The 15,238-nt window shown below is 35.0% G+C and overlaps 3 protein-coding genes across 5 annotated transcripts in view; 2 read left to right on the top strand and 1 right to left on the bottom strand.

Annotated features, from left to right (window-relative positions):
- LOC126768918 (pre-mRNA-processing factor 17) overlaps positions 1-10,053 on the top strand; it is a 35,010-nt gene extending 24,957 nt beyond the window's left edge. The window contains exon 11 of the mRNA XM_050487371.1: positions 9,857-10,053. Coding sequence (XP_050343328.1) covers positions 9,857-10,034 — 178 coding nt within the window. The 3' untranslated portion in view covers positions 10,035-10,053. The remainder of the gene's footprint in view (positions 1-9,856) is intronic.
- On the bottom strand, positions 10,049-11,978 carry LOC126768937 (5-aminolevulinate synthase, non-specific, mitochondrial). 3 transcript variants are annotated; one of them, XM_050487411.1, is made up of 2 exons: positions 11,799-11,978; positions 10,049-11,710 (listed from the first exon to the last, which is right to left on the bottom strand). In XM_050487411.1, exon 2 carries the CDS (start codon positions 11,703-11,705, stop codon positions 10,209-10,211), a length of 1,497 nt encoding a protein of 498 aa, XP_050343368.1. In that variant the 5' UTR covers positions 11,706-11,710; positions 11,799-11,978; the 3' UTR covers positions 10,049-10,208. The 3 variants fall into 3 exon arrangements, with proteins under 3 accessions (XP_050343368.1, XP_050343370.1, XP_050343367.1); XM_050487413.1 differs by having other exon boundaries at positions 11,788-11,975; XM_050487410.1 differs by having other exon boundaries at positions 10,049-11,975.
- Positions 11,979-12,448: 470 nt separating this feature from the next.
- LOC126769028 (phosphatidylinositol-glycan biosynthesis class F protein) lies at positions 12,449-13,275 on the top strand. Its single transcript, XM_050487566.1, has one exon. The coding sequence runs from the start codon at positions 12,515-12,517 to the stop codon at positions 13,223-13,225; it is 711 nt and encodes a 236-aa protein (XP_050343523.1). The 5' UTR covers positions 12,449-12,514; the 3' UTR covers positions 13,226-13,275.
- Positions 13,276-15,238: the final 1,963 nt, after the last annotated feature.

Raw genomic sequence — 15,238 nt, 5'->3', positions numbered from 1 at the left:
AGTCATTTGTAGTTTTCAATCCTGAAAGTTTTTCTTTTTAATGAGTTGTTTTCGAACCCATGGGCATATAAGGGTTAATGATAAATTCATTTCCGTCACCCAAAGCCGTTAATAGTTATTTACGTTATTTATATTTAATACTTATTTTTAAGCCGAGATGGCCTAGTGGTTAGAACTCGTGAATCTTAAACGACGATCGTGGGTTCAAACCCGGGCACGCACCACGAATTTTCATGTGCGTAATTTGTTATTATAATTTAACTCGTACTTGACGGTGAAGGAAAACATCGTGAAGAAACCTGCATGTGTCTAATTTCATTGAAATTCTGACTGAAATTCCACCAACCCGCATTGGAGCAGCGTGGTGGAATGAGCTCCAAAACTTCTCCTCAAAAAAAAGGGAGAGGAGGCCTTAGTCCAGCAGTGGGACATTAACAGGCTATTACTGTTATTTTTATGCTAATAATATATAATATAATTATGCTAAAAATATAATAAAAAATTACACCAACAAATAGACATACATACACTTCATGTTTGAATGTAATGTTTGTATCATTGAGAACATTTTATAATGTTTATCGTTTAGATGTAATAAAGAGCGCTGCCAATTTAGATAAGATAATAACCATCAACACGATGGGAACTGGGAAGTGCTATTTTATCAATGCTAGTTCCTAGTCGCTAAGGGGAATATATTGGTGCGGATATAAACACATGACGATACTATATATATGTAACTCGGAATTATTTGGCTTCCATTCATACCGTGTAATCATATTCCAATCGAAGGAGTTCAACAAAATTTAGATTAGATGCGATGCATGCGATTGGCTAATTGTTCGCTATATGCAGTGACAGCCTGTTAATGTCCCACTGCTGGGCTAATGTCTCCTCTCCCTTTTGAGGAGAAGGTTTTGAGCTTATTCCACCATGCTGCTACAATGCGGGTTGGTAGAATAATCATGACAGAATTTCAAAGAATTCAGACACATGCAGGTTTCCTCACGATGTTTTCCTTCATCGTCAAGCACGTGATGAATTATAAACACAAATTAAGCACATGAAAATTCCGTGGTGTTTGCCCGGGTTTGAACTCACGATCATCGGTTAAGATTCACGCGTTCTAACAACTAGGCCATCTCTGCTTTTTGCCCTTTTTTGCATCTGCTATATGCACTGCAAATATTTCTTGATTAATATATATTTATATATTTCACAATACTATTCCATCCTACTACATATATCCACTTGAATTGCCGAAATCAAAGAACTCTCGTAGGGATTATTCGCGAGACGTACTAGCATGTACATATAATATTATATAACAATGTCATGTATTAATTCTGGAACGTTAAACTCTGGAGCGACCTTCCTTTAAATATTCGAGTGGCCAAATCCATAGATATTTTTAAAAAACTTGTATAAGATCACTTTTTGTCTCAAATGCCTCACCAATAATTTCTTTTATTTTAGTATTTTTTGTATTATTCATTTTTTTTTCTTCTTTCTTTCTTGTTATGTTTGAGGACTTATCGTTTTATTCGTTGTTGCTGTATATAGTTTGTATTTATATTATATACTTGTAGTTTTGTATGTATTGATAATATAATTTATTTATTTATATATATATGTGTGTGTATTTGATATTTTCATTTATTTATTAGTTTGTTTTAATTAAAGATTAATATTATTTTATTTATACCTCATATCCTATCAGTTATTACTTACACCGTTGGTTGCCTGGAAGAGATCGCTATGTAGCGATAAGGTCGCCATAATTGTACTTTTATTTAGGCTGTATACATGTTTTGTATTTTTCTTTTTGTGGTGTACAATAAAGTATAAAGTAAAGTAAACCGTCACAGAAACATAATATAAATAATGTATGCACGTAAGAGCTTTCAGAAAAGATGTTAATAATTTAGAAACGATTAAATAATTCTCCGCAGATAACAGTTGTAAAATGACAGCGTGATAATGCTACATTGTTCATAATAATTATAACATTTTAAGAATACAAGCATAACAATAGTATATCTATAAGTCGGGTAGTCAACATTTCACGGGTGAGTCATGAAGTGAGTTCTTACAGCATAGCACTGCTGGGTAAATGTTAAAGGGGTTGCTTTCGAAGGCGTCACGTTTACGTGTAAACTGAGAGCAATCTAATCTTCTTGATCTGATAATTTTGTTTTGTGCTCTGAATGCATTTCAGCCTCTCATCGTTGATCAATGTTTTCAACTACACAGCACTATGAATTAAATTGTATGAAGCAATAATTAGCTAAAGAATCTCCACGTGGATCGTTCAGTGAACTTTCTTCCTATTTTGCAGAACTGATGCCAAATTTTTGTAAACGAGCAGTAATACATTGTAAAGGCACGTGCAGTGTCTTTACAATGTATAACAACTATCATATTGTTCAGTCTCTAATACTCGTTTTAGGAGAATTTCAGCAGAATCATCTACTTTAAGAACAAATTCGAGACTCACCGAAGAAAGCGGTCGAATTTTGGTGAAGTTAAGCAAAGATGTTTTGTTTAAATATTTCGATTTGTGTCACAATCGGCATTACAATGGGTTTTGTAATGTATCTCTATACAATGTGGACAGTAAATGCCAGTGCCCTGAATTATTCTCCAGGAATAAATAAATACTTTATACTGATTTTATCACATTTCGGATATCCTGTTTCAAAACTTTTAATATAATAATCCTTGTTTCATGTTTTAACTTTTAAAGTAATTAATTTTTATTATTATTATTTATTATTATATATAATGATCTCATATTATGATGATCGATTGATTGTTTGTATTGTTATTATAAAAAATAAAAATTACTTGTTTTATAACCGAGCCGAATTAACATTTTAATGAAAGTATTGCAGGCTACTAACTACTGTATAATTTAAAGTGTTATTTTAAATAATAATAATAATATCCTAGGATATTATTCACACACGGCCATCATACAGAGTCAAGGCCCAAACTAAACAGAGCTTGTACTATGGAAACCAGACAAGTGATATACTACATACACTACTTTTCTTTTGTAAATACATACTTATATGTATAGATAATTACACCCAGACTCAGGACAAACAGACATGTTCATGCATACAAATGTCTGTCCTGGGTGGGAGTCGAACCCACAACCTTCGGCGTGAAAGGCAAGTATCTACCAACCAGGCCAACCGGCCCTTCTTAAATATAAGACATGATCTCGAATTATATATGTAAGTGGTCACCGACGTCCATAGACATTGACATTATGAGAAATGTTAACCATCGCTTACATCACCAATGCGCCACCAACCATGGAAACTAAGATGTTATGTCCCTTCTGCCTGTAATTACACTTGCTAACTCACCCTTTAAACCGAAACACAACCAATACGAAGTATTACTGTTTTGCGGTAGAATATCTGATGAGTGGGTGGTACCTACCCAGACGAGCTTGCACAAAGCTGCCACCAGTAAATAAACCATGTTTGCGTAGTTTCAGATTTATATTGTTTATAAAAAACATGTTTTAAGGTTGGCGATATTGATCTAACATAAAGATATAAACTCTAAAGATTGCATAATGAAATCAAACTAGTTCAACTGATGGTATATTATACAGCGGTATCAAAAACACGGTTCCTTTTGATCGCATGTGAATAGATTTATTTTTAGACTTACTCAAAATATTATTCTTGACGGTCTCGTGATTATCAAAGTGCTAAATATAACGGCACGTTTAAACGTCAAATGAAAATATTTGGTTTCGTCGCATCGATCGTTTTATTTTCTTTCTCCTTTCATTGTTATCATCAGATTTATTTTCGTTTTTAGATATAATAAATAATACTTTTAGCTACCGAGTCGCAATTCTGTACATAGTATTCTGTCCACGTTTATTTATCGGCTCACTGTCATTGGCAGACGTAATGCTAACGTTTAATTTTTTTTAGGAGCAAGGTCAATGCGTTGGCCGTCTCGTCAATATACGGATACGATATGGGTTATTGTTGTATTGTTTTAATCCTTCCATAATAGAATGATCTTGTCATTCATCATCATCTGAGGCGTTACAGCCGAGGGTGGGCCTTAGCCTGGTCCAGTAAATCTCTCCAGTCCGATCTATTTGTGGCTTTCGTTCTCCAACTTGTCACCCCTAAGATCTTGGTGTCCCGTTCGACGCCGTCTAACCATCTGAGCTTGGGCCTGCCTCTACTTCTGCGACCCTCCGGCCGGCCTTCCAAGAGGCGATCTTGTCATTGTAATGTGTAAATATGAAAACAATAAAAAGTTGTGACGCTTTCGATGTCGTAACCGATAAAAATATGGATTCAGATTCTAGATCGTAATTAACTACAGCAGTATTCTCTAAGTACTTACAATTTACTCACTTGTAAATGTTGAACAACCGTCTTATGGTGATATCCAATTTTGATGCGTTTATTCTTGAAATTTTGTGTTATTATGGTCATTATCGCATATCACTTTCTGACATTTCGACCGTTTTCGAGTTTCGAGTTTGTTCTTATGGAATAGCCCTATTCACATAAACATTTACTGGTGGTAGGGCTTTGTGCAAGCTCGCCTGGGTAGGTACCACCCACTCATCAGATATTCTACCGCAAAATAGCAATACTTGATATTGTTGTGTACCGGTTTGAAGGGTGAGTGAGCCAGTGTAATTACAGGCACAAGGGACATAAAATCTTAGTTCCCAAGGTTGGTGGCGCATTGGCTATGTAAGCGATGGTTGACATTTCTTACAATGCCAATGTCTAAGGGCGTTGGTGACCACTTACTATCAGGTGGCCCATATGCTCGTTCGCCTTCCTATTCTATAAAAAAAAACATAAAACTTAAGTCAGTCAGAAAGTTTTTCGTATAATTTTGGTTATTAAAAGTAAAAAAGTACCCTTTTTTGAGTTTATGTCATTTTATCTTAGAAAACATATGTAGTTGGTTGTCACGACACAAGATGACGATATACATATTAAAGTAACAGCCTGTAAATGTCCCACTGCTGGGCTAAGGCCTCCTCTCCCTATTTGAGGAGAAGGTTTGGAGCTTATACATATGTTTGAAGGAAATCCTAAGATTTGACAATGTGATAGCATTATTTACTATTGACAGCGATTAATATTTTTACTTAATAATTTAATACATTCGAAATAAATGGAAAAATTTCAACATGTTATATTAATGTCTAAAGCGTTTTCTACAATGTATTTACATATTGTTTATTTTGTTCGCCTAAACGCATTAGTGACGTCAAACGATAAATTATCAAAACACGTGTTCGTAAAAATCACAATTAACTTAATTTATATAGTGATTAGAACGTGGGTTCAAACCCGGGCAAGCACCACTGAATTTTCATGTGCTTAGTTTGTGATTATAATTCATCTCGTGCTTGACGGTGAAGGAAAACATCGTGAGGAAACCTGCACGTGTCTAGTTTTAATTGAAATTATGTCACATGTGTATTCTACCAACCCGCATTGGAGCAGCGTGGTGAAATAAGCTCTACACCTTCTCCTCAAAAAAGGAGAGGAGGCCTTAGCCCAGCTGTGGGACATGGACATGGACAGGCTTTTACTGTATATATATATATACAGTAAAAACCTAAATTCATTATATATATTATGTATTATATAGTTTCAATTCATATACTTAGTACAGAAAACTTAGTACAGGGCCCTGTACCAAGGGTCTCCTGGCTCTCCCCCTCTTGGGTAATGAACTATTTATTTATTAACCCTTACGGGTTACAAAGCACGAAAAACGAAAACAAATATTGTGCAACATATAAAAATTTATAACGTTTAAATTGGTTTTCGTTCGTTTTTATTAAAACACCAGCAATAACCGTGCATTCGGTTACGAGATAACTTCAGGTTATCGCCCGCGATGCCACGACAGGCGCTTAAACCGTGATGGATGTAACACCGTTTTTTTTTTAATATTCGGAAAGTCAAGACAATGTGATAGATAAATATTTTATATTTCATCAGCTTTCTTTATGTTTTTACAATTAAAATTAACGTTTATACATATTGTATTTTTGTTATAAGACAGATTTATTGTATTGTCCTATTTAGTATTATTAATGCAAAAATGAGTCTGTTTCATCGTTTTATTATCAATAGATGATCATTAAATGTTGCATACAAGTTTTCAGGTGTACAGAAAATAACACAAGGTACCTAATATTTGATCACTGTCACTCGCGGACGAAGCCACGGACGTAAACTAGTTTCTCGTTAATTATGAAAGCGCAGTCGTAAAAATGATTAATTATATTTCTTAATATAAAGTTGAATATAATGAAACAATTTATGATAATTTTCGAACGTATCGAATTGTAACACTTATTAAGTTTAGTTCAGTCAAATTATAATTACAAGGTATAAAATTTCGACATTTCACTTCATATTTTACGTTTTATTTTATTTTATTTCAACAGTTCTTTGACAGACTTTGTTTATATTTATCTCCGAAAATGAATACCTAAGTCATTGGTTTTTATTGGCTCTACTGTATGACGTGCGCGTTTTGCGAATTTACTTTAAATCAGGCGATTGGCAAAACGGTAATATAAGTGCCAGCAAGAAACCATAATACTTTTTACAAGCTTTTTAGATATTTTTACAAGATAAATAACTGAATAATAAATTAAATATATTTAATTTTAAGTGTGATATTTAAACACAAATTAAGCACATGATTGTTCAGTGGTGCTTGCCCGGGTTTGAACCCACGATCATCGGTTAAGATTCACGCGTTCTAACCACTAAGCCATCTCGGCTTTTGTGTTTATAATTCATCTCGTGCTTGACGGTGAAGGAAAACATCGTGAGGAAACCTGCATGCCTAATTTCATTGAAATTCTGCCACTTGTGTATTCTACCAACCCGCATTACAGCAGCGTGCAAGCGAGCAGCGTGGTCGAATAAGCTCCAAACCTTCTCCTCAAAATGGAAAGGAGGCCTTAGCCCAGCAGTGGGACATTAAGAGGCTGTTACTGTGTTATTTAAATAATTTAAACTAATAAGACCCGAAATGAATAATGCCCACATTACGTTTGCGTTTTATTTAAAATATTGATTTTAAATATCTATCACATATTTGTTTTGATACCAAGTCAATGTTTTTCATTTTAGTTAGATGGCCGATCTAACGGGGTCAGGACTGTTTTCAAACGGATAGTCAACATTCCCGTAGCGACGCGTGATTTGATTTGGCAGTTGCCTTTCATCTTTTCCACCTCCTTGATATATTTATTATCATATCGAAAACGACTATCACAAATATTGAGAAATTTATTGATTTCAAAATGCCCGTAATACAAAATTTCCGTTTGGGTTTTTAGTGACTGAGAGAATAAAAACCACATTAATTAATTAAGTAATTAGTACCCGGTTTTTGCATACCTACATATAATCGCCTAATAAATTTCATATCAAATTGTTTCTGCTGATCGAAATATTTATGACTTTATGCAAGGAAATACATTCAGTATCAATAGGTATTATATACAAAACCGACGTCGAAAATCCTGTGTTATAATTTGATCTTTTTGACCTTTACTCGATTGAAATGGATATAATGAAACGTAAACTTAATCGATTGCTTATCCGATTCCATAACGATATCCTCATGGCGACAATGCAATCGATTTAATAATTATCCTGATAAGACTTATCTTATGTTCGTTTAAGTTCAAAGTGCTTTAAGTACCTACTTCATATGTTTAACGTAAGTGTTAATGTCAAACTGCTCGTCTAATGCCTCCTCCTCATTTAAAAAATAAACGATATTTGATTTTAAATGCGAAATTTATTAAATTAGTAGGAAGTGTACGTTTAGTGATAGTTTGCTACTGAAAAAAAATCAAACTGGTTTAAATTAAATACATAAATTATTATTAATATTCGGTATTTTACATAAAGTAATTCCATGTACTCATTCTATTAGTGTCTTTAATATACGAGTTAATGTGTATATTTTCAAATTGAATAATTATTTAATTATGTGAAATAGATTTATTCTTAATAACATAATCATAATTAGGAACCTATTTACTTAATTGACTTGTAGATATATTTTTGTTTTTTTTTTTTTTTCTAAATTATTTATCACCTATTATGTTGCTCGTTAGCTAATGCCCCTCTGATTGATAAAGCAAACATGTCTTGTTTTTATTAAAAAATATCACCATAAAAATTTAATACAGTAATTAGTATGGGCTTGGACACAATATCACAGTTTAAATTTTTGTGACGTTTATTTATATTAACTGACGATTTTCGTTCAGAAATACCGATAAATAGTTTTATAAAACGGATCATTATAATATAATCATTAAATTAATCGTTCTAATTTGCTTAACTGGTTCGCCTTTATTGTAGAGGTCAAGTATTAATCGGCATTGTAAATCAGATCAATATGATTTATTAATTGCTAGCTGTTTGTTTATATATAACCTCGTTTGTCTAATATCGGAATTATTAAAAAAGTAGACTACGTGACCTTTTTAAGCAATATATATATATTTTTTTTTTTTATAGAATAGGAAGGCGGACGAGCATATGGGCCACCTGATGGTAAGTGGTCACCAACGCTCTTAGACATTAGCATTGTAAGAAATGTCAACCATCGCTTACATATCCAATGCGCCACCAACCTTGGGAACTAAGATTTTATGTCCCTTGTGCCTGTAATTACACTGGCTCACTCACCCTTCAAACCGGAACACAACAATATCAAGTATTGCTGTTTTGCGGTAGAATATCTGATGAGTGGGTGGTACCTACCCAGACGAGCTTGCACAAAGCCCTACCACCAGTAATATATAAATATATATAAATAAATACAATCTACAAATTGTTCCATAACTATTGTAATTACCTAAGATGAAAGTGCGATATCCGAACATGTCTAGTTTAAGGATCAAGCAACAAAAAATAGAAACATATATGATTAAATAAATTTTAAAAAAATGGTCAAAATTTGTAGTGGTTTAACCTTGAAATCTACATAGACATAATTATATTTAACCTAGTTAGTATCGAATTATAGTCATATGATACCAATCAAATAAACATTTCGTAGCGTATTACGTATTCAGATTTAATTAATCAAGTTCAACTACTTTGCTCTGTGAAATTTAGTCAGATTTTTTTACTTATTTATTAATATCATAATAAAAATACATTTTTATTATGAAGTACTTAAGTATTTTCTTTTTGTATATTAGTACTGCTATTTTTTTTTTTGAGTTAATGTCGTTTGTGTATGAATATAATAATTGTAATTTTTTAGTCTGTACTCGATTAAATTGCACTTCATCAGTCAATTAACACAAACAAATTACTTAATCCAAATTATACATAATTCTGTGCGAAACAAATTACGTGATCTCTGCTTAAATCAATTAGAAAAACAATTTAAGATTTAATAATAAAACTGCATCTTTTACATATGTATGTTTGAGTTTAAAAAAATATACTTCATAATTTTTTTACTTCAGATTTCGAATGTAACCAACTCTGCGAACGCATTGCTTTCTATGATTTCATATTATATTTATACAAGTTGTTAGTAAACAAACTGTATTTGAAATGTAAAAAAAATTACTTATTGTATTATTTAATTTTATTGCTTACACGTGCTTATTATATGTACTTATGCAAATGATTTGTAAATTAATTGAAATTGTTACGATAATTATCGATTACGCTTTATCAGCATGAGTAGCTGTCGAGAATTTACTAGATTCATCCGACTCTTTAAGTGTAAAATTTGAAAAGTTTAATTTGTGTTCTATTTGTTTGTTCTTTGGTTCCAGTTATCTCGTGTCAGGCGACGCCGACGGCAAGTGCTACATATGGGACTGGAAGACTACGAAGCTGTACAAGAAGTGGAAGGCTCACGACGGAGTGTGTATCACGTCGCTATGGCACCCGCACGAGCCCAGCCGCCTGCTCACCGCGGGCTGGGACGGTCTCATCAAATACTGGGATTAAATGATAACAACAAATACGATATGATAGTTTTAATAAATTTAATTCCCTACCTTTAAACCACAAACCATAAATAACGATTCAAATAAACTTTGCAATATTTTAACATTAGTTTTTTTTTTAAATTCATGTCAGCTTTCGGCTCTATATTTATAAGCGTTCGTCTGTTTTATGCGTTTACGCGGCTATGGGATACTTGAAGGGCTCCTCGTAAGCGATGTCGACCTTGTACTCCATACTACACTCGCGACAGGCACCGTTCACCATGAACTGGTTAAAGTTTATGTTGTTTTCGTGGAATGATTCGATGAGGGCAGTAATGAGGCTGTCGATCATTTCCGGTGTGTGGTACGGGCCCGGCGCGAACCGCAGGCGCTCCTCGCCGCGAGCCACCGTCGGGTAGTTGATGGCCTGCACGTAGTGGCCCCGCTTCATCAGGGACTCCGCCACGAGAGCCACCTTATCCGCTCCCGTTATCGGCACGGGAACTATGTGGCTCACGGACGGCATCTGCGGCAGTCCGGCGACCAGCAGCGACAGCTTCAAGTAACGGACGATAGCTTGGTGCTTGGCTCTCATGCTTCTGCCTTCTTCGCTCGCCAGTAGTCTTATAGCCGCCAGGGAGCCCGCCAGCACTGGCGGCGGAAGTGCCGTCGTGAATATGAACCCTGGAGCCAGCGACCTCACAGTATCCACTAGCAGAGACGAGCCAGCGATGTAGCCTCCGACGTTTCCATAGGCTTTACCTAATGTGCCAGATACGATATCGATGAGGTTTTCGACACCTCTCTCTTCAGCTATCCCGGCACCATGTTTTCCATACAAGCCCACAGCGTGGACTTCATCTACGAACGTTAAAGCTCCATATTCATGAGCTATGTTACACATTTCTTCTAGGGGACAAATAGCTCCACTCATAGAATGGACAGTCTCAAAAACGACTAGTTTTGGCACACCGTTTGGTGATGAAGATAATAATTCTCTTAAGTGACTCGGGTCATTGTGTCTGAATATATGCTTGGGTGCCCGGCTGTTTCTTATTCCTTGTATCATAGATGCATGGTTGCCAGCATCCGAGTAAATGATGCATCCAGGTAATATTTTAGCTAAAGTAGATAGAGTCGCATCGTTAGCGACAAAGCAGGAACTAAAGATTAAAGCGGCTGGTTTTTTGTGTAAATTGGCTATTTCAGATTCGAGTTTTTCAGTCATTTGTGAGTTACCAGCAATGTTTCGGGTACCACCTGCACCCGTTCCGTAAGATTTGATAGCAGAAATTGCAGCATCCTGCACAACGGGGTGCCGCGACGCTCCCAGATAATCGTTAGCGCACCACACAGTCACACGGCGGTTCTCAGCTCCTTCTAATGCTTGCGGATACATGCCGTCGGCCGCCAAGCGAGACACTTTTCTGAATATACGGTAGGAGTAATCCTTCTTCTTTGCATTAATTTGTTCACTGAAGAATTTATCATATTTATAAGTGTTGACGCTCTCCACGATGTCTTCAGTCATCTCCTTCGGTGCTTCGGAGATGATAGAGTTCTTTTGAATGAAAGGGCATTTTGTTTCATCGACCCCGAGCGTACGAAAACCTCGTGAAAATATAGGGCAGAAGTTCCCATACTGTTTTACCAGTACGCTGCCGTAGTTTCGCACGAAGGCTTGGTTCATTGATCCTAAGAAAGGACAAGGCATTTTATGTAATCGATGACACTCACTCGAAACACTTACGACACAAGTATAATATAAGAACCGTGTTTATACAATATTCCGATGCCTTCCACGTCTACGTTGGCTCCCACTGTAGCCGAACGTCTCGCAAGGGTATAGATTGCAACTGGCGGCTCAAAACACTGCAGCCTTCATTTATAAAGTATGTGTCGTCATATCGATTAAGTTTCAATAAATGGTTGTGTACTTCTACTCCACGTATAATTTTTATTTTGATTCCGAATAGTTGAATGTTGCCAAAAAAATAATTTGTCATTTTAGTGTTGTAACTTTGTAAATAATTTATTTTTAGTAAACTATAATTAATTATTTATTTCGTACTGCGTTAAAAAAAGTATGATAGATAATAATTATTACTATTTTTATTCAAGTTTTACTTATATAATGTTTTTAACTAAAGAAAATCAAAAATTTCATTTGACTTAGTTTCGTGTCTTTTACAAACTCACTAAATAATAAATAATCTTTAATTCTTTGTATTTAATTTTCTTTTGGATTTTTTAATAAATTTACAATTGTATAATTTTTGTAAAAGAATAAAATGTCCCTCACATTAAATTGGATCCTCCCATAAAAAATTGAATTAATTCTTCCTAATTTGAGCTATAAGCTGTAGTAATTGTCAGCGGTATAGTGTTTTTAGATCTGTATTCATTAATCAGTTGTTCAATCAGTGTTTTAATTTGACATTGACACACGAGTTAAAACAATTATAAAGTAAGATTTCAAAGAATATCGCTACTAAAACTATGTTTTCATTAAACAATCACTTAGAATTAAGAAGAGTGACTATATCCAGTTTAGTGACGTGCATTTATTTACCTAGTATTGTGACTGTTATATCATACAAAGGATTATTATACTCGGTGGGAAATGCTTCTTCGCTCTACGTGTTAGTACTTATATTTGTCGCCGAATTAATTAAATCATTTTACTTGAACTCTAATAATGATCTTCAAGTTAAAAAAAAAGCAAGCAAAAGTCGAGTTAGTGAAATTGTTAAATCAATTATTTTTCTACTGGGAGTAAAGTTTTGCTTCTTCGTCGGAATCATATTATTCGGAGCCCCAGTCTTAGAATACCATGAGGAAACATTAATCTTATCGAGTTTATTAACACTCTTAACTGTATTCCCCCTGATAGCTCACACGGGGATGGAACTAGCGGTACAATTATTGTTTGGTGTGAAAAACTTCTCCCGGGACACTATAATAGCCATGTTAGTGAACAACGCTTTATTGACAGTATGCGGGGCGTGGCTCGGCGCGGTTGTTATTCCCTTGGATTGGAATACACCCTGGCAACAATGGCCAATACCATGTTATCTTGGAGCAATTGGCGGCTACCTCCTGTCTAATGTTCTAACTGTGACTAAAGTTACCTTGATGTCAGCGGCTAATAAACATCCATTCCTTAACATTTTTGTGAATATGATGAATAGACTACATATTTCTAAGTAATTTTAGATATAGAATGAAAAGTATTATTGCATTTGTTTTAATTTAATTAAAGTATTTATAAAATAATAAATCGTTGTTAAAAAAAGATCCATAATTTTTCATTTACTTATACAAACAAATAGCCTTTAGATTTTAGTAATAGTAGATGCCAAAGATCATCATGGGGGCCTATTTAATTTTGAAGATTAAATTGTAGGAAGAAAAGAAGTGTTATATGATACATACTCTTTATCATCATAATACTGCAAGTGTGATTTGATTTGGTCATAAATTTCATCTATAACTTGCACAATCATAACAAGTAATTGTTATAATATTTAACAATATTTTAATTATATCATGAAAAGTGTGATATTAATGTATTGAAAATAAAATAAAAAAATAGTAATGTCCTCCAAACCGATTTCGGCCACGGCAGCTAATCTCGAGAGAGATTAGCCAATTGCGCAGGACATATTATAGTGCCCAAGTGTGTGTGCAAAAACAGGTGCACTCTATTCCCTAATTCTCATAATCCGATGGACGGCAAACCCGACACGGCTGGAAAGAGTGTCAGGCGCAGGACCAGCGGCCTTACGTGCTTTGCGAGTGTCACACAGGAGGAGTCAGAGGAGTCACACAGGAGTGTACACGCTTCCAACTTCCAGACCCCGGGCTGCTAATGAGAATTTTCTAAAAGAAAATCCCAATAATTTTTTATTGGCCCAACCTAGGAATTGAACCCAGAACCTCTGGGTCAGCGGCCTTATATCAATCCACTAGACCAACGAGGTAGTCGAAAAAATAGTAATTTATTAATGTATTTGAAAATTATAAAAATAAGTGAAACAGGAGTATATCTAGTGTTATGACTACATCTTCATATGCTGGTAATTCATCACCAGGTCATTTAAATTTTTTCATCTCTAATACTATAAAAAATAATAATCTCTAACACTGAATAAAAATTAATAATAATACTCCTCCAGACCGATTTCGGCCGCGGCGATCAATCTTAAGAGAAATTAGCCCACTGCACAGGACATTATAGTGCATGAGTGTGTGCGCAAACACAGGCGCACTCTATTCCCTTACTCTCACAAGCCAATGGGATAGCAATCCGACAGAACGAAAAGAGTTCAGGCGCAGGACCAATGGCTTTATGTGCTTTCCGAGGCACGGGGCTGTTCTTGAGAATTTTCGACAGAAAAACTCAATAACTTGGCCCGACCTGAGATTTAAACCCAGGCCCGGCTCTGCGGCCTTACTTATAGCCACTAAACTAACGAGGCATTAGTTAAATGATGATAAAATATTTAAATGATAAAATTACTTCCTTATTAGTAGTTGTAAATGACGGCGCTAAAGCAAATGGGGCTTATGCTCATGCTTTTATGGTCTTAAGTTTGTTATTGGTGAGTTTATAAATTAAACAAGAACATGAACATGTCTAGTCACTTCGAGGGGTTAAGGGGAGGGAAATACACGCTCTAAGCTTTATTGATTATACTTGAATCCTTTTATTAAAAAAAATAACCGACTGCCTTTTAGTGATCGTCCAATTGTCTTACATGAAGCTCATCTTGTCAGACTATTGGAATGCACACTTTATGAAAATAACACAAACGCAATCAAGCTCATTGTTTTTTGTAATTCTGATCGGCTGCCCTGGTCGCACGAACCTATATAGTTATATATGATGAAGATACTGAACAGGTGCAAGATATCCTCCTTGAAGTTAATCTGCCGCGCTTTTGGGCTACATATACTATAATAATAATAATAATATCCCGGGACATTTTTCACACACGGCAATCTGATCCCAAATTAAGCTTGTACAAAGCTTGTGCTATGGGAACCAGACAACTGATATACTACATATACTACCTTTCTTTTGTAAATACATAATTATATAGAAAACTACACCCAGACTCAGGACAAACAGACATGTTCATGCACACAAATGTCTGTCCTGGGTGGGAATCGAACCCAGAACCTTCGGCGTGAAAAGGCAAGTATCTACCAACCACGCCA

This window comes from Nymphalis io, chromosome 6 (genome assembly GCF_905147045.1).
Source record: "Nymphalis io chromosome 6, ilAglIoxx1.1, whole genome shotgun sequence".
Classification (NCBI taxonomy): Eukaryota; Metazoa; Arthropoda; class Insecta; order Lepidoptera; family Nymphalidae; genus Nymphalis; species Nymphalis io.
The sequence above is the reverse complement of the archived record's forward strand: the minus strand, read 5'-3'. Positions and strand labels throughout refer to the sequence as shown.

Coding starts and splice junctions, on each gene's coding strand:
- LOC126768937 (XM_050487410.1), bottom strand. CDS start 11,729: ATGCCTTGTCCTTTCTTAGGATCAATGAACCAAGCCTTCGTGCGAAAC.
- LOC126769028 (XM_050487566.1), top strand. CDS start 12,515: ATGTTTTCATTAAACAATCACTTAGAATTAAGAAGAGTGACTATATCC.